Here is a 19,765-nt window from a genome sequence, read left to right as displayed (position 1 = left end):
TGGACCCTCAGTTAGAGAGCTTGTAAAAGCACAGGCTTATAAAGGCATTAACATCCAGTCTTGTCCTAAGGGATCAGAGCATCCTGCCTGGCTTACAAGTAGCTTGACACTATTTTGAAGCTCAAAAGCAGTCAGATGATCCCAGAAAGAGGGTGGGAAAGAAAAATTAAATTTCTGGAATTGATTTGATTCATAAAATGATTTAAAATCCAGTAAATACAAATGTACTTCTAACATACCCAATATAGTACTTTTTAACAAGTACGATATATTTTTTAAAAGCAGTCATATTAAAAGAAACACAGGTTGGGCTTCCCTGGTGGCGCAGTGGTTAAGAACCTGCCTGCCAACACAGGGGACACGGGCTCGAGCCCTGGTCCAGGAAGATCCCACATGCTGCGGAGCAGCTAAGCCCATGCGCCACAACTACTGAGCCTGTGCTCTAGAGCCCGCGAGCCACAACGACTGAAGCCCGCGTGCCTAAAGCCCGTGCTCCGCAACAAGAGAAGCCACCACAATGAGAAGCCCACTCACTGCAATGCTGCAACTGGAGAAAAGCCCACACGCAGCTACCAAGACCCAGCACAGCCAAAAATAAATAAATAAATTAATTAAAAAAAAAAGAAACACAGGCAATGGTCTTTTTTTGTGTGAGTTAAAACCCTACAAACCGACCAAGCTTTAATCTGAGAACAATCTAGAGAGTAGGAAAAAAAATTTGTTAATTTTCAAATATAAATTAGGTTTTTAAATTGTGCTGTCAAAAAGCTATCTGGGAGAAGAAATCAAATCTTACTCATTTCCCCCCACCCAACTCTAAAGCAATTTTAAATAAAACAGAAGCAAAACGGTGTCTTACGTTTATTGGTAAAGACTTGTCTTCCGCCCACGTCAGTGACTTTGGTTTGCCTCCTCTCCCCCGAGAGATGCTCCAGCAGAAACCTGTCTAGCTCCTTGTAGGTGCTGTGGAAAACACAGCCTCGCTCAGCCTGCAGGACGATCGCCTGCTCCAGCAAACTCAAGTTCCCCTTGGCTTTCTCCGGGGCAGCGGCTTCCTCCACCCCCGCGGCCGGACACCCGTGGCTGCGGTCCTCCTCCTTACTCCCGGGGAACGAGGGCTGGGCTGGGCCATCTGACGGGCCCACGGCAGCGTTCTGTGGGTCTCTCCTTTCTGTTTCCGAATCACATGTGCTTTCGCAAGAGATAAACTTGTCACCTTCAGTTTTTATTTCAGGAACTTCCAGTAGGTCTTTCCTATCATCCACTAGAACATACTTTGGGACGCTCTGAGGTTTGGTTTCTTCTGAGAAGTTGGAGTCGCTGTCCCAACCATTCTCTGCACTTTCAGAGTTACTTTCATTGTCGTCAGAGGAGCAGAACCGCAGCTGCGAATCATCGATTTTGTCTTTTCCATCATCGGAATGAACCATAAAGCACTCATCCACTTCATCCCCCTCTGCTTTTAGAGACTGGATGCCACTGTCATTTAAGTTCTCACTTATGGTCTGAACAGATGCATTTTTTTCAAATTTCCCCAAATGCATTAGCGATTTGACCACGAGCTCTTGATAAAGGCCGTATCTGTCTTCCTTCCCATCGGAATTTTCTTGTGCAGTTGAATGAAGCTTCTCTTCCATGGGTTTTATCATGATTTCTTGTAGGGAAAAAAGAAAGCCAGTATTTGAAAAACAAGAACAAAAAGTATTTTAAGGAAATTACAGTGATAGATAAATAGATAGACATATACATATATAATACATGCAATATGTGAATATGTGGGCTCCATCAATTATATAAACATTGGGTAGAAAAATATATACCCTCTTGACAAAACAAAACAAAACTCAGACCTTAATATTCTGAGAATTGCCTTCAAAGAGACGAGCTATTCTAATTTTCAGCATGTCAGAGCTAAGCTCGTCTAGTTACTGAAATAAATACTCAACCATCACAGAGTCCTGAATGTGAAATTCGTGTTACTGTACCTCTTATATTTGCAAATCTCAGTCAACCGGAAGAAAATTAAACATATGTCCTACTATACATTATAAAAAGGAAGTATTCATCGAATTTCTCTGCTAGAGTGGCAATATATTTTCAAAGCTTATTTGGTTGATTTTCTCTGCCTCCGTAGAGTCCCAAACATACTTTCAGATTTTACGGAATGTTAGCTAAAATACACAACACATCTACACAAGATGGTAACTAAAGAAGCCTGAGGTTCTCAAGACTCCCTGATCACTGTCGTAATTGTCACACGAAGACGCCATGCCAAGGGAAACACAAGTAAATGGGAGAATGAACACGATGGAATAATATCTTCAACAGTAGCTCAGTTTCTGGCCTGGTACCTGCATGCACTTGTGTAAAAAGGAGATGAGTCAGGAGTGGGGACGGTTGGAGGATGCTGAATGCTAACCAGCTGTTCTCAGTCCTGATGGTCAAGAAGGCCTGGGACTGAGGAGAGCGCCCACCCCCCAAGCGCCAGTCTGTCCATGGGGTGTCCACCGGCCCAGAGCAGCTGTCCATGTCACCCCCTTCCCTCTTGGCAGTGGCCCAGTCGGGGTGACAGATTGTGTGTGTGTATATATTTATATGTACAGTCATCTTCCCCAAGCCTGTCCCGGTGCAAACACACCACCTGAGGTGCAGATTCGCCAGTGCCCCAGCCCTGGCCGCGCACATGGCGGGGTCCAGGGAGCTCGGTGCCCAGCGATCGCCAGGCTGTGAAATGCACCAGATAATCAGGCAGTGGTCCCTGGCAGTCACTAAGACAAAAAAAAAAAAAAAAAGAAGAAGAAGAAGAAGAAGCAGGACTATTTCTGTGTTTCTAAAGGCAGGGTGGCGGATGGGAACACAAAATAATAAGCCCCCTTAAAGACTGTTAAAGACACCAGGTGAAGTGCATTCTGCGTTAATAAACATCTTGGGAGGAAAGAAAAGCACAGCCATCCTGTGGAAGGGCTGTGGGAGAGGGTGTCTGTGCAGAAGACAATGTGCCTTTTTTGGGTCTCGTTTAATTTTTTATAAACATTGTGTCTGACAAGGACACTCAAAAATGCATCTCCATCATCTTCCTTTCTGGTAATTATCTCCCTAAATCAACACTGGACTGCCAGGATCAAGTAAATATTGCCATAGTAACTAAAAGCATTTTTGGATGAAGGGAAGAATTCAGTCACAACACTAGCCCCTTTAAATAATGCTGATTATAGAGTGCAGTCTTTTGTTGGGATCTATTCAACATAAACTGAAAAATTTAACATTTTACTTCCTAGAAAAGAGGCTGGCGAAACCAGCACATAATATTTGAGAGGATGGTGTATCCTCTCCTGAATTCATATCAGAGGAACTCCAGGTTTAAATAATATATTAAACATAGTCTAAAATGCAAATGAAGTTTTTCTCAATATCACAGTTGGCTATTAAGAGAAAGTGTAAAGGGTTATGATAATTTTAGAATATTATGAACTACAGAAAACAAATAAAAAGCATTTTCAGTGAATATGCTCAATTCATTGAACTATTCTCTCAACTCCACTTAACTACCCACATGTGTACAATAATGATTTATAGACATTATACCTAATTATGCATATTTGGGCTGTGTGAGAGTGCTAACAAAAGCTCTAGAAAGCAACAATTACCTCTGTTGCTTAGCTACATAGTTTAAAATATTCCTATTAAGTGCAGATCACCAGAGAGGCGGGGGTGACAGCAATGCACGTGTGCCCGACGATGCGTGTCACCGAGCCGCTGCCAAGGCGAGCGTTTTGGGTCATTTCCAGTTTACATAATTGTTTGGTTCAACTGTTGGTTATATGCTAAAAGAAAATATTTATTAATTATTCTTCAGAAAGAGAGGAGCCCTGCTGGTAGAGGTGCCTTCATGTGTCGCCCGCGGGGTTTCCAGGGGTGCTCTGCAAACCTGCAGACCAACTTCCCACGCGCCCACCCCCCTCTGCCATCACTGTCATCGTCACAAAGAGAGAAGTTGAGCTTGCTTTTGAGCAGACAGATCTGCGACGGGGCGCCCCTTCCCCCCAGCTTTGTAACAGGCTGCCTACTTTTTCTGTGCTTGTGTGTTTTTGTTTTCCGGGGTGGCCCGGTGGTCTCTTTTGTGCTTTTGCCACTGACATAACCCAAAGAGCCCTGCGTTAGGGACCTCGTTTGATTCCGGGCCTGGCGTGTGTCTCTGTGCCAACTCCGATGGGTTCCTCACCCTTTCTGAGCCTCACCCTCACAGGAAAGCAGGTGCCACCCAACAGGTATGCGGTGAAGGATGGCTCCTTCTCTCTTCCCTGTTACTACGGTAGAGTCAGCAATGGCAGAGGAGACATGGGAGCGTCCACCCAGATAAGGTGCGGCCCGTTTTTCATTCAGAGTAAGGGTGACCACGCCCGCTGTGGAAGGTCACAGCCCAAGTGTAAAGAGGACTCAGCCAAGTTCACCATCATCCACGTCACACTTGCTATGCTCACCAACTGGGAGGGTCCGTGCACGGCGTGGAGGGAGACCTCCCGGGTCTGAGGTCCAGAGACTGGGGTCGTGTGGTTGGCCCAGCACCACCTGCCTGTATGGCCTCGGGCAGGCCGATGTCTCCCGAGTCCTGGGTCCTCATCTTTAAAACGAGGATGATCTGATGTCCCAATGACGGGATGACCCTGTGACATGCTAAGACAATGAACTGGTATGTTCCTGGCATGGTGTTCAGTTACTCATTTCATTTAATCTTCACAACAACTACAAGAAAAGTACTTTCGACTCCCTGTTACAGGCGGGAAACCAGGGTTCTAAAGAGCCAAGGGCTTGCTCAAGTTCACACCACCAGCCAGTGGGGGACTGAGATCCAGACCCACGGCCAGGTGCCTACTATTTTCCCACATTTGGATACTTTCAAGAATGAATTTATAGGAAAATACCAGAATACACTTGTCAGGTAACTTGTAACGAAAAACAACAATCCTTAAAGTATAAAGAAAAACACGTAAAGGCAAACACAACAACAAACAAAAACTAACAAAGTGCATCTCACAACAACATAGGGTAGAAAATTCCTCAGGTGCACTTCTGGGGCTGGAGCAGGACAACACTTTCCTTACAGAGCAAAAAAATAAATAAATAAACTTTCTTTCGGCCTGATATGTAAAAGCTCACATGTGTTGATTTGCTTTAAACCAAAGTCTCTCCTCTGAGGGGTCTGGCAATCCTGAAGTTACCTGCTAGCGGATTCTCCATAGGTATCAACTGTTCTGCATCAAAACAACTTAAACAAAAGAAATCCTCTGAAAATCACGTTTTGAGTTTGATTCCTTTAGTACAACTGGATTTCAGATTTTAGTTCTGTTTCTGTAACTATCTAAGTGACCTTTTACAGGTAAATTAGTTTTCCAGGCCTCCTGAGTATGTCAATTTTGCTGGGAATAAAAGCCCTAAAAAATGAATTCGTCTTTCAAAGTTTTAAAATGGGAGTGGCTTATCCCTTATTTGTTGTTTGTTGAGAGATAAGATATTCAAAGTATCATCCCAGCTCCCAGAGCCTCCACAGGTGTGATGGGTTTCCTGGAATCACGATCACGTGCTCACAACCCGGGAGGACCTCACACACCGGCTCACCCCGCTTCTTTCCCTCGTCTGCACTGGGAACACACAAGTTTGTCCTGCCTCCTGAGAGGGCTCTGCAAGGTCATCTTCTGTTTGCCGCAGTGAAAAATGTGCATCTGCATGGTTTTGTCCAAAATTTCTTCTATCATCCTTAACGCCCACCTGCAGCTCTTTGAAAGACAGCCAGGGGAGGGCATGGGGCACAATTTTGCCATTAAAGGGATTCAAGCTCGTGACCTCAGCCTTCGTGAGCCTAACCCTCTCTCATCACTTGAACCGCCTGCTGAAGACAAAATTGGGCACACACCTGGTCAGGTGAAGACCTTGGGGCGCCTGGAGTGACCGAGATGGTAGATGAAAGCCCTTATGCTGGGCTTGGGCGCAAACTCAGCTCTCTTGCCTTCCGGGGGCTGGGGGCCACTTGCTCAGAGGGCTGAAGGCAGCTTAGACTTTTCCTCTCTCGACCAGGGAGAGAAGCATCTGTGACCTGTCATTTCTGGAAATGTGACTTCGTGATTTGACGTTGTAGGGACTTTGCCCAACTTGCCTTCCAAAGGTGGTCAGAGCATGGGAAGGACTGGATTATGGAGCACGGTTAGCTGGGAAATAGTTATTTTGCTTGTCCTTCAATTGTTTCCTAATTATCTTCTTTCCAACACCTACAAGCTGCGTTACCTTTAGCATTAAATCCCTTTGTCCTCAATGGTCTCATTTGTAAAATTGTGGCCATAATAATACACACTCACATCAATGTTGGGTGGATTAAGTGATATGATTTATATGCTTGGAATATATTAAGAATTCAAAAATAATGGCCATTACGGCTGTAATTTTAGCATATTCATTATGATTAGCAGTGGCTCTAATACTAAAGAGTGAACATTTGTGAAGCTGCAGATAGAAGTCCATCAGTGCTTATAAGTGAATATTTAACTGAGAATATTTGACAGTATATTTTCCTGGTTACTATCAAGCATCTACAATGATCATTCAGCTACAAAAGAAGGTGGGAAGCTGGTGGGCAGGTACAGTCCTGGTCCTCAGGGCGCCTGCAAAATGTGTTGGTGTAAAAGATACCCATTTTCTTAAACACTTGGTGAATTAATGTCAGCGAGATGAATTATATATACCTAACCATACTGACTCAAGGACTTTCCCTAGTACTAGATTCAACCTACAATTTTCGTGAATCAACAACAACAACAAAAAACTGACCAGCTCAAGGAAACAAACAAAAAAAGTCAAGGATGATTATAATTTACAGATGAGCCATGAGGCTTTAAGCCATATGTTAAATACACAAAAGCCAGAAAATTCAGCCAAACACTAGCAAATCAGAATACAACTGTTTTAACTACAGAATCTCCAATTACTTGTAAGCCGAGATTACTGGAGAGCTGATGATTGTGATCTGAGATCTGTGCTCACTCAGTCAATATGCTTTTATATCTTTTCTATTAACACCTACTGCAATTACTACCTTTCTATATGCAATAGATATTTATGATCTAAGAAGCTCGTTGCCTTTGGTTTGTATAATTTATACTTCTTTTCAAGTAACAACTTATTTTGTATATTTTGATTCCTTAAAAACTCACATTCAGAAAAAAATGTGTATGTAATAGAACATACACACATCTAGTTTCATTTCCTAAAAGGTCAAGCTTTAGATTTCCATGTATTTTCTAAAATAAACTTTTGAGACATTTTGCATGTCCTTCGATTTTAGCCTCATGCACAAAGTGGTCTGTGATGGCCCAGGTCCTGGAGGCACTGGGACAACCAGGGTCTAGTAGGGGTGACCGCAAACTGCGGAGAAGCACATCCTAAAATTTCAAAAAAAAATTAGGGGCAGGGGATTAAGAGGCACAAACTATCACGTGTAAAACAGATAAGCAACAAGGATATACCATACAGCACAGGGAACTATACCCATTATCGTGTCATAACTTTTAATGGTGTATAATCTGTAAAAATACTGAATCACTATGCTGTACACCTGAAACAAATATAATATTGTAAATCAACCGTACTTCCGTAAAAAATTAACAAAATAAAATTTCAAAAAAGAGACTGCGTCTCATACGTCATATCAGGAATATCTTAAAGCTTATTTTGCAGGGGTTTTATCTTTCAGGGACTAGACATCCACCCCATTAGGGAGTCAAGGTCCTCTTCAACTTTGGGGCTTAGTCGCTTTTATTTTCTTCGGAAAGAGGCCCGGTCCAAACCGGTGCCTGGGGGCAAGGATGTTCTGTGCCCTGTGGCTTGGGCTTAGACTCCCCAGAGTTTTGGAAGGAAAACCTGTCCTCACTAGCGGATGCTGAGGGAAACCAATGTCTGGTTTTGCTCTCACGCTGGGATTTGCTTTTCCCACCATACAAACGGCATGTTCCCCTAAGGTGGGCCTGGCTCTGTGTGCGGGGAGGAAGTCAAGCTGGGGCCACTCCTCCTCGCTACCTGCGCCGGGGTGACGGTGGGTCTCCGGGGGGCCGTCCTGCCCCAAGGCGTCCGCCGTCCGCTCAGCCCGTCCCTCCTCGCAGTCCTGGCTGGGGCTGTAGTGTCGGGGCTTCATAAGCAGGGACTTTCTCTTGTTGACCGGCACCCCCAAAGCCTGCTCCCCGGCTCTCCTCTTCTTGGCCGTGGAGCAGTCGTGAGCAGCGCTGCAGTAACGGAGACGGATTAAGAACATGGTGAAAGAGTTCACAGCTGTCTGCCCTTCGACCATCACCAAGCACGACCAAAGAAACCTGGGACCCAAGGTTTGGGGTTAGTTGTCGGCATTAATGCAAACAGCCCATCCGCTGAATTCACTGAACTGTGTAGATTCTATTTTACCGCCGATCAGAAGAGCTAAAAAAAAAAAAAAATCCTTAATCCTGAGTAAGCATACGTTAATCTGTGCTTTGCCTGGCACTACACTAAATACCCAGGGAGGGATGAAACAAGATTTGCACTGGTTTGCTAATCCCAAGAAAGAGCTAATGTGAAAAATATACCACCAGCTACAAGAAAACGTGTCCAGTATGGATAAATCACAAGGCTTTTCGGATAGTTGTTTGCTACTGAAACTGCTTATCTCTGCCACAGTTGCATGTCAACCTTGAGATGCCATATCCCGGGCTTTGACTTGAAAGACAGGGCATTAAGCGGGGGACAAGCTGTGAACATCTGATCAGCCCATCTCCAGTCCCAGAAAGAAGTGGAAAGATGCTTACGGCACTCTGCCGTTTGGTTCTTACCCATTTGGCACACAGAACAAACAAATAAAAGGAGGAGAAATAAGATTGGGTTTCACAAACATGGACCACAGTTTATCCTTCCTCCTGTTCTCGTACAGTTTTATTTGGAAGTCCTCCTGAGGATGGCCCTTTCAAAAGAGATTTCCTACATATAGCTCACTTGGCATTAACGCAGCTCACTCTATGTGCTGAAGTTAAGACAAACAATTCTCTTGGCAAGACCCAGGAAGACCAGAGGGTTTAGCCAACAGTGAGTCTCTGACATGTATTTATTAAACGCTCTTTGAAGAAAAATGCAAACTTAAGATAAAAAGATCCGGAGCAGAGAATCTGGACTCAGAGTAATGAGATATTACTCCATCGCTAAAAGAAGACTGAATATTCAGCATTATTACTAAGACAAGGCCTTAAATTGTTCTGAAGCATCAAGGCAGAGAAACACCAATGGTGGCCCATTCGTGAAAATTATTTGATTAGCATCACACACGAATTCTTGAATTTAGAAGAGTAGATTTTAAAACTTCAGAAGAAAAAAAAGTGCTCTTCCTTCTGGGGAAGAAAGAGATTCCGGAAGGAGAGATAATCCGAGAGGGTTAGAAGTCTCTCGCAAAAGATTAAACATTGAGAGCTGAAGATTATCCTGATGAGGAAGAGAACAGTGAGTTTCCTAAATAAACTAACGTGCTTTGGCAAAATTTCTCTGATGAGCCCAAATTTAAAGGGACCATGGAGACTTCCCTGGCGAGTGGTTAAGACTTCTCCTTCCAACGCAGGGGGTGCGGGTCCGATGCCTGGTCGGGGAGCTAAGCTCCCACATGCCTCGCGGCCAAAAAACCAAAACATAAAACAGAAGCAATATTGTCACAAATTCAATGAAGACTTTAAAAAATGGTCCACATCCAAAAAATCTTAAAAAAAAAAAAAATAAAGTGACCATGCACAGGCGATGGAGCGGAAGAGCATCTCAGCAGGTGAGCAGGAGCGCGCGTGCCTCTGTGAGGACACTGGAAAGGGCAGGCCTGCACGGCCCGGGCCCGGCCTGTCAAAGAGAACGGTCTACAACACGCGCGTCCCGTGTCAGGGCAGCAACGTGCAGAGCAGCAGACCCCCCCCCCCACGCAGGAGCCTGCTCTGTCCTGGGGAAAGACCTCTGAAGGGGGAGGGGCGGGAGGGCAGAGTTCCCAGGAATGTGCAGAGAGTTCAAGGCCCGTAAACCAAAGTCTTCTAAATCGAGTGAGTCTCCATCCAGGATGCTCAGGGGATACCACAAGCGAGGCCGCTAACCATCATCCCGAAGCAGGAAGATTTAGGGAAAAGGAGACGCTCCTGGCAAATGACACGCAGCTATTAAAGCGGGGGAAGAAGGTGGATTCTAAACGCTCATGTTAGCCTAGCATGGGCACTGGGAAGAAGGCTGAGAAAGTCTATTCAAACAAAGCTTTGTCAGCGCCAGGAAACACGGATCAAAGAGTCCCGGGCTGGTGGGCTTGGTCGGTCAGACAAACGCCATTCCTTTCTTTGGTGGCTGGGGTGATGGATGCGGCTGAACGTGTACTTCCGGTAAGATCCTTACAGATTTCGTCTTGCTAATATTATTATCCAAGTTTACATAGAAAGACAAGGAACATTCCCCAAATCACGTGACCCGTAATTGGTGGGGCTGATATTTGAGTCTGGTCCGCTGGTCCCCAAAGCTCATGCTCTCCTACATGTTGCCGAATCAGAACAAGGAACCTGGGTAGTTTCCATCTGCCTTTGACAACCGGGTGGAGTGGGACCCGAATAAACCAGCCACCGCTCCAGCCGGAGGAACCCGCCTACCACAGGGCTGTTCCCAATGATTCGGGACACTCATTAGATCGGGAGATGAGGCCGAGCTGCAGCAAAGAAAAATGCTGCAAAACGTGGCTAAGACACCGCCCTGCCCCCCGACATGTCCACAGTCGGGGGCAGTAGAACGAACGTGACGAGAAGACATTAATGATAAGAAAAATCAAGTTCAGTATCTGGGTCCAAATAATAACTTGTGGAAGGACGAAAAGGATGTTGAGGTTTTATCGAAAGTACATGTATACACTAATATGTATAAAATAGATGACTAATAAGAATCTGCTGTATAAAAAAAATTAAATTAAAAAAATGGAATAAAAACAAACAAAAAAACAAATTTAGCTTCAAATAAAGTATTGTATTTGACACTGTGTATGAAGTTCCCTAAATAATATTGGCTGTGCCATCTGTAATGAATTAATTGAATCTTTTGGAACACTAAATTCCTTAGCCAACAAAGGGGGATAATAATTCCCATGTTATCACATGTCATAGGTAAAGAAGGTGACATCTGTGCTGCGAGTGACAAAAATAGGTCAAGACAGGGCTGTTCGGACTCCTGGTTCTGACTCTCTGCACCTTGGACTCCATCAAAACCAGGCTGAGCACCACCTGCACAGACTCTCCAAGCTTGTGTGTCCATAAAAGCATTCTACTTTTAAACATGGTATTTGTATTCACATAAATTACATTAGATTTATACATAACATTTGCTTGAAATCTCCCTTTCTGTGCATTTCTCCACTGCAAAGTAGCTATGGCCCAGGCAGCACTTGGAGCTAAAATGGAAGGCTTTATAATAAATATTACCCTTTGTGTGTGCATGGAAAATGGTCCCTTTCCCGCGTTTTCCCTGAGGGCACACTATTTTGGCTTTATTGTGACACTTCACTGTGACACTGCAATGAGGGAAAGCCAGGCTTTACATGTCACTGAAAGAAATGCCACAAAATGCTAACATATCTTCTCAAGGTTGCCAGAAATAATTTCCACTGGGTTGTGTTTTCCCATCTGTGGAGCTCTGAAATGTTAAGGAAATAAATGAGCTCTATTATCTATATTTTTCTAGTAGATGAGAAAGAAAGGGAAAAAGCACACTCAGCCCTGCATTTATTGTTCTATTCAATCAAACTGTTGCTTTAAACATTCAGAGTCCTCCAGGGGACGTTACCAATGAGCCAAATACCTTTCAGCGCCATATTTCATATCTGCAGTTTTGATTTTATTAAAACATCTTTAAAGGATCTGTAGTTTTACCTGAAATTTTTGGTTACCTATTTGAAAAATGCTTCCATTTAGAAACTCGAATTCTAATTGGAAACGGTACTCCCTTTGATGACAACATATGGCTGAAATTTTATTCAAAAGGTGATAGAGGAAAACAACAGTCAATAACACTAATGATAGTCTCATTGCTGGAGGTCTGTTTAGAAGTCAAATTCACTGACCTTTCAGGTTTCGGGAGAGAGTACAATAAAGTGGGGAACTGTGAATCCCCCCAAATCTGTATAATGAACACTGGACTCTAGAACAATTTTCCAGCTTATTTTCCACTTTCCACAGTAATAAATCCTCAATGCAAGTTACCAAAAGATGTGTAACACAATTAAAAATGTAGGTTCATATATGGGAATAGAATCTAAAAAAGAGTGGATATATGCACACATATAACTGAATCACTTTGCTGTACAGCAGAAACTAACACAACATTGTAAATCAACTATACTCCGATAAAAATTAATTTAAAAAATGTAGGTTCAGCAATAGATACATTTTGGGTAGATCCCCCCAAAAGAATAAAACAGAAAAACAAATGGAAGTTATAAATCCCTGAGTCTAAGGAAACTATTTACATGCTCCAACATTTCCATGGAAAATTCATAGTGGGTATTCCTACTGATTTCTTCTAATTAGGCAAAATACCACAGACTCATGGGAAGGGACCAGGAAGTATGAATTTGAATTAAAAAGACTGTCAGGAAAAAACAAAGGTATGATGATTGAAAAAGAAAAAAAATTATACCATTATTATTTTCAGAGACATGACTGTATTTGAGAAAAACCCCAAAGAATCTACAGATAAAATATTAAAATAAGGAAGTAACTTAAGTGAAGTCACTATTAAAAATGATTTGAACTTCTATAAACCAGTGATAAAAACATTAGAAAAAATTTTAAAATAAAACCATTTATGATGCATAGAAATACCAAATACTGAGGAATAAGTCTAACGCAAGACATGTAAAACTTATACAAAACAAATAACATTTTGAGAAAATTAAAGACGATCTTAATAAATGAAGAAATAAAAAATGTTCATGGAATAAAAGACTCAGTACTGCAAGATTTCAATTCTCCCCAAATTTATCTACTAGATTTAATGCAATCCCAAACAAAATCCCATGAAGAATTTTTTTTTTTTTTTTTTTTTTAGCAATGAACAAGTTAACTCTAAAGTTTGAATGGGAATGTAAAGGACCAAGAATAGCAAAAAGCATCTTGGATGTAAAAGTTTATCATAAGCCACGCTTAGTACTTGAGATAGGTGTTTCTGGTGCAAACATACAAAAATAGAGCAAAGGAACAGAGTAGATGTTCCATCTACTGGGTCCAGAAATAGACTCACACATATATGGTCAATTTATGGCAAAGGTGTCATTGGGGAAAGGGTTCTTTCTTCAGTGACTGGCATTGGGTCAATTGGATATTTATCTGAAAAAAAAAAAAGGCTTGATTCTACTTGATGGTATATACAGCAAACAATTCCCAAAGGATTATGGATTTAAACCATGCACTGGAAAACAATAAAACTTCTAGAAAAAAATGTGAGAAGATACCTTCATGACCTTGGCAAAGACTTCTTAAGCAGTTTACAAAAAGCACTAATTTAAAGGAAAAGACTGATAAATTAGAACACCTTAATCTTAAGAACCTTTATTCGTCAAAAGATACCAGCCAGTAAGGAGAGCTTTCTATCAATATTCTGTTTCTTGATCTGTTTACATGAGCTTGTTCAGGTCGTAAAGATTCACTGAGCTCTACTCTTATGATAAGTACTTGCTTCTATAGGTGTGTTACAGTCTTCAAAACAGTTATTAAAAGGCCAATAAGAGAAAGAATTCTTCCAAATAAATAAGAAAATGAGAATCAATTTAAAAAGTGGGCAAAGACATGGCAGGCACATCGCAAAAGAACTGATACCCAAATGAAGAGGCGCTCAGGCTCTTTCTTCTCCAGGTAAATGCAAAAACATAACTCGCTTGTTGACAAAGTGGAATTATAAGTGGAATCCTCTAAAACTTCTCCTTCCCATCATCAAAACAGCAAACCCAAACATCTTATTCTAGAAGAAAGGACAATGATTAGTGCCTCCCTTAAAACTTAGAGGATGCATGGCTGGTGGTCCCTACAATTTCTCCCTGAAATTCACCAGTGCAGACCCTAGTAAGACTGATGCTGGGGTTAACAGCGGGCAGCCACAAACCCAGACAAATAATAGTTCTAACTGCAGTTGCTAGACCGAAACATGGGATCTTTGCTTTGCAGATTAACAGAGACTCAACTATGTGCTTTGCAGTCACTGACACGGCAATTACATCCTTTTCCATCTCCATCAGAGAGCGAAACCAGGAGTGTTAGCATTCCAGTAACATAGAAAAGAGGGCAGATCCACAGTCCTGCTGAGGTGTGTGCCAATTCGGCTGCCCTCCGCCGTAATACAGTCTGAAGGGGCCTGGATGATCCGTGCGTCCCACAAATCACCACGTGGGTAGATGAGGTTGATGACATCGTGTTGATGAGAACAGATAAGCAGGAAGTGGCAAGTATTTTAGAAGCTCTGGGAAGACATCTGTGCCCCAGAGGGTAGAAGATAAACAGACAAAGATTCAGGGGCACATCATATCAGTGACACTTCGAGGGCTCAGTGGCCTGGGGCATTTCAGGTGTCCCCAGTGATAATAAAGGACAAAGTTTTGCATCTACTCTTCCCACCACTGAGAAGGAGGCACAATGCCAGATTGCCTGATTAGGTTCTGGGGACCGCATATTGCACCCTCGGGACTACCGCGCTGATTCGTGCTTGGGTGACAAGGAAGGTGGCCAGCTTTGACAGGGCTGCAGAGCGGGTCCCGGCTGCACTGAGGACAGCCTCACTGGTGGGACATAAAAGCTGGCAGAGCCTATGGTATGTCTGTAGGCATCTGTGGTCAAAGGCAAAGATGCTCACAGAGTTTGCGGCAAGATCTCATGGAAGGATCGCAACACAGAGACACAGGTTTCTGAAGCAAGGCCACGCCATTTGCAGCAAAGAACTACACTACTACTTTCTAGAGATAGAATCCCTGACCGGGAGGCCAGAGCTGACCATCAGGAACTGCTTTCTATTAGACCTACTAAGTCATAAGGTCAAGCAGGGACAAGGACATGAATGGTTTACCTAGAAGATCAGGGTCGAGGGGATCTAAGGAAGACGCCTGCCGGTGGACCTGTGAGAGTTAGTATGAGATGAGAAGGTCTTTCCTTGCATGATGACACCCACCAGAGAGCACATACCCAGGAAAAAGCATTCAACCACCAACCAGACAGAGTGGCCTAGTCAGGAGAAGTCAGCTAGCCTCTGCCTTCGGCTTTCCTACGCTGGAGTTGATAGTGGAGGAGACATCATGGCAGGGATGGAGGGACAGGACAGGCCCCACAGCAGGGCTCCCACTAAGACCGATTTAGCTGCTCTCGCAGCCCATTGTCCAATCTGTCAGCAGAAGAGATAAATGCCAACCTCCCAACACGACACCATCTCTTGAGAAGGCCAACCAGCCGCTGGACTTTTCACTGTGGAAGGGGCAGCAATTCAACTTGACTGGAATTAACACATATTCTGGGTATGGATTTGCCTGGCCCATCTTCAGAGCCTCAGACAGTACTGCTATCTGAATGTTCTATCAACGAGAATTCTCATACGTCTCACGGACCAAGAGACCCAGTTAGGAAGACGACCATGGGAAGAGAATAATTGGATACACCGTGGGTATCACATATTGCACATCCTGGAAACTGCAGTCCTGATGGAGTGATAGAACAACCTCTCGAAGGCATAGCTGAGATGCTGGCTTGAAGGAGATACCCTGCCAAGAGGGCGTGCCTTCTTTGGGGCCAATATGCACGCTTGATGATCATTATGTAATGCCACGCCCTCCATAGTCTGAATACATGGGCCCAAGAACTAACAGGAATTAGGGATGGTTTGGTTTACCATGACTCCCAATGACCAGCTTGAAGGATCTGTACATCTCACACCCCAAATCTACCCCCCGTGGGTCTAAAGATCTTGGTCCCCTGAGGGAGTGCTTCCACCAGGGGACACATAAGAGTCCAATCAAACTTTCGGCTCTGCCTGCCTCTTGGTCACTTGGGCTTCTTGGGCTGGGAGACCAGCAGGCCAGGGAGAGAGTCACCATCCTGGCAGGAGTAATGGGCCCTGACCGTTGGGAGCGGCAAGGCTGCTGTTACCTTAGGGGACAGAGAAGAACACATCTGGCCCTTGAGTGACCCGCTGAGGCGTCTCCTGGTTCCTTCTGGCCCAGCCCTGACAGCCAATCACCATGGACAGCAGCCAGAGCATCTGAAGGCCCTGGGGAGCAGGGCTGAGCTCCCTTAGGGACGAGGGTCTCACTTCCACTGCCAGGTAAGCCGCCTAGATGAGCAGAGATGCTTGGCCAGGAGGGAGGGCCTCCTTCCAAGGATGGAAGAGAAAGTAGAGAATGACTGGGACAAACTCTGAGGAGCAATCCCAGCCCCGGGCGCCCAGGAGGAACGGCCTTGGCTTCTGCAGCAACTGCACTGCGGTCTGCTTCCCACTGTGCCCTGCCCTCTCGCGGCTACTGGACCAGCTTTCACGAAATCATGAGACAGGCCCCTGCGGGAAGTTAAGCCCTTGTTCATTGGAAACGGGCCTCCTGATTCCCAAGAGGTACAGGCCACCGCAAGTGACAAATTTACTTTTACACAGACAAGACTCTGAGACACTGTTCTTTCTTGGAGGATGGTCCCTGAATCCACGCCCAGCTCTCTCAGCCGCATCGGAGAAACTTGTGCCTGCGCTCGTGTTCACAGAGCTGAGCCGTGCACCCCACAGTAAACCTATAATTAAGCTTCTCCTATGACTCATGTCATCAATTCAGCGACTAAGTTGTTGCTATCTATCGATGGTTGGTTTGCTGTCATGGAACACTGATTCCATTGGCAAGGTTATTTGATAATATCAGGTTTATAAGAGGGGAGAATTTTTTTTCCCATAAGGCCAGAGCTAATAGATGCTTTTTCCTCATTTAATTGGGATTAAGTTTTATGAGTGATAAATTAATTGCATAACATCCACAACAGTTTGTTCATAAAATAGTCGAGCCGTTAAAACCACATTGCAATAATAATAATTAATAATAATAATAATGATAAAACTTGCTCTGAATCCTGAGTAACAGTGGAAGGAGGTAAGAAGACCCCCTCAAGCCTCCTGCTGCCCCACCACCTTCTCAGCCCCCCGCTGGCCGGACACACCTTCCTCTGGGACGTCATTCTGGAAACGCTGTCAGAACACATCCTTTTTACGCCACTGTGGGTTTGGCATTTTCCATGATTATAAAACTTAGCCCTCTGAGTTGTCATTGTCTCTCCCAGGAAACTGGAACCATCTACAAGGGAACGGAGACTGCTTTTTGTTCATTTCTTATCTCCTGGGCATCTGTAAGGCCTGGGTCTTGGTGTCACGCTTGGTAAATGTGCCCGGAAGTTGAACTCCACCCAGATGCAAGTGTATAAAGATGACTTGGATGCAATTGCCTTTCCCCAGGAGAGTCATGAGAAAGCTACCCATTGGCTGTTCAGACCACGTGGCCTCTCACCCCCTTGGAACAAAAGGTCACAGATCCACATCAGCTTTTGTATGGGGGGTAGGGAGAATTAAGTTAACAGGAGCAGATAACTCAGGAAATCCTACTTGGCCCACACAAGGATTGACCAAATGACCAACTGGTCATTCCCAAACTCTGCTCTCCAAGAAGGCAGAACAATCAGTCAGTTTTAAAGACAGTTCAATCCTCACATGAACCAAAATTTTAAAAGAAACAATATTTAATCATCAACTAAAACACAAACGAATACACCAAAATTTGGAATACAGTCTAACAAAATATAAATGTCCTCCAATTTATACCCAAAGGAAAAGGATGCATCTCAGTGAAATAATGTGGAATTGCCAAGTTCCTTGTAACTGCCTATAGATTGACTAATTGATTCATTAATGTATAGCCACAGCTTAGCCATGCAATACATAAATAGCCCATTGGCCTCTTCAGAAATATAACATGATAGGTCATAGGGATTTCCCTGAAAGAAGAGAAGTTGGATCTATTAAGATAAAATTAGAAAGTAAAGACAGTAAGAGGTGGTTATTATGTGGATTTTGGAATCAGGATACCACAAGAATTCACAAAGAATTTCAACACAAAAGGAGATTTGTTGTTGTTTGTTAGCAAATTTGGTGTCATTAAAGCCACACTGTTTGTTTTTTTAATTTATTGAGTAATACTTCAAATATATGTTCTAAAGTATATAAAACAATAAGATATATATGGTTTTATATTAACTTTGTCAAATAGCACTATAAAACTAAAAGTATTAAGAAAAATTAAACAATGATCTTATTTTGATCATGAAGAAATATAAAACTTAAATTCACAGAGCTCATGAATGTTTGCCTTAACAAAATATCATATTTGAGGAGAAGATACCTAAAATGGGCTTACTTTAAAAAAAAACTTTAAATGATTATCACATCATCTTAGTTGCTCTGATAAGTATTTTACCATACATTGCATCTGCTAAAAAAATTAAATGCGGCTGAGTAATAATAGCATCTTGACAATTTAAGTTAAATTCATTTGTAGAACTGAGTTCAAAGTTACTCTTTTCGCTTTAATGAATTAGGCAATAATCTGAAATTTTTTTTTTTTTACTTAGTTTGTATTCCTATCCAAAAATTAAGATAAAATAAAATAATGAGAGTGGTGAAATTCCATGATAATGAGGATAAAAATACTGTGCATTATCTTTGTGTAACATGTTAGTATATGATAAGACCATATACATTCATTTTTGTGCGTATTCACAAATACCTAGTTTTAGAAGAAATTAAAGCAATCCCCTCTAATTTCCCTAGCACAGTATTTTACATAATTTTATGTAGCAATTGAGCTAGCAGCAGAAATTCTATTAGCACACTATGCTTGCAAAAATGGTTAAATTAAAAAAAGGACCAACAAGGACCTACTGTATAGCACAGGGAAATATACTCAATATTTTGTAATAACCTATAAGGGAAAAGAATCTGAAAAAATATATATATGTATAATGGAATCACTTTGCTGTACACCTAAAACTCAAGAGACATTGTAAACTAACTCTACTTCGATTAAAAAAAAAAGCAAGAGGCTTGGGTGCTGTCAGCAGGGGCTGGGGGTGCCCTTGCTCCCCAGGCCAGATGGTCAGGCTCCCCCCCCCCCCCCCGCTTGCTGTGGAGGAACCAGCTGTGCTGCTCAGCTCGTCCCTGGGGAAAGGGTCGTAAGTCCCAAACTTGAAAGAAAGAGAAATCTTAAATGCCAGCATCTTCACGTTATTTTCACGTCACCCCCATGAATGAGACGCTTCATTCACCCTGCCATTTCATCAGCATCCCACCTCATCTTGTTTGGAGACATGCAGGAGACTGACGTCCTGCATGTCTCCTCCCCGACTTTATACCTTATGACACTGATTTGTACTTTATGCATGTATGTGTGTGTAACTCGGGGCCTTCCTGGAGGTCACGGAGCATTGGTTACGATCATGTAGGCACCGTGTGAGCACTTTCTACAGTTGGACGAGGACCAGAAACCTTCCACGCACACTTCCAAGGAAAGAAGACACACTTAACTTCCTCATAAAACTTGGAATTCAAAGTGAATTTGAATAATCTGATTTTTTGGTAATCAGAACGAGAAGGTTAAGTTTTTACAGAGGTTGTTGACTAGAACGCTGGACCAGGATCCAGGCAC

General features: G+C 43.2%; 1 protein-coding gene across 13 annotated transcripts in view; it reads right to left on the bottom strand.

Moving 5' to 3' along the window:
* Window positions 1-19,765, bottom strand: part of ST18 (ST18 C2H2C-type zinc finger transcription factor) — a 372,885-nt gene that overhangs the window by 58,392 nt on the left and 294,728 nt on the right. For all 13 annotated transcript variants that reach the window (XM_082362994.1, XM_082362995.1, XM_082362997.1 and 10 more), the window contains 2 exons: window positions 8,065-8,267; window positions 860-1,654 (listed from right to left, as the gene is read on the bottom strand). In XM_082362994.1, coding sequence (XP_082219120.1) covers window positions 860-1,654; window positions 8,065-8,267 — 998 coding nt within the window. The remainder of the gene's footprint in view (window positions 1-859; window positions 1,655-8,064; window positions 8,268-19,765) is intronic.

This window comes from Balaenoptera borealis (genome assembly GCF_965194805.1).
Source record: "Balaenoptera borealis genome assembly, chromosome: 17".
In the NCBI taxonomy this organism is placed as follows: Eukaryota; Metazoa; Chordata; class Mammalia; order Artiodactyla; family Balaenopteridae; genus Balaenoptera; species Balaenoptera borealis.
Note: the sequence above shows the minus strand (reverse complement) of the source record. Positions and strands in the feature narration are given on the sequence as shown.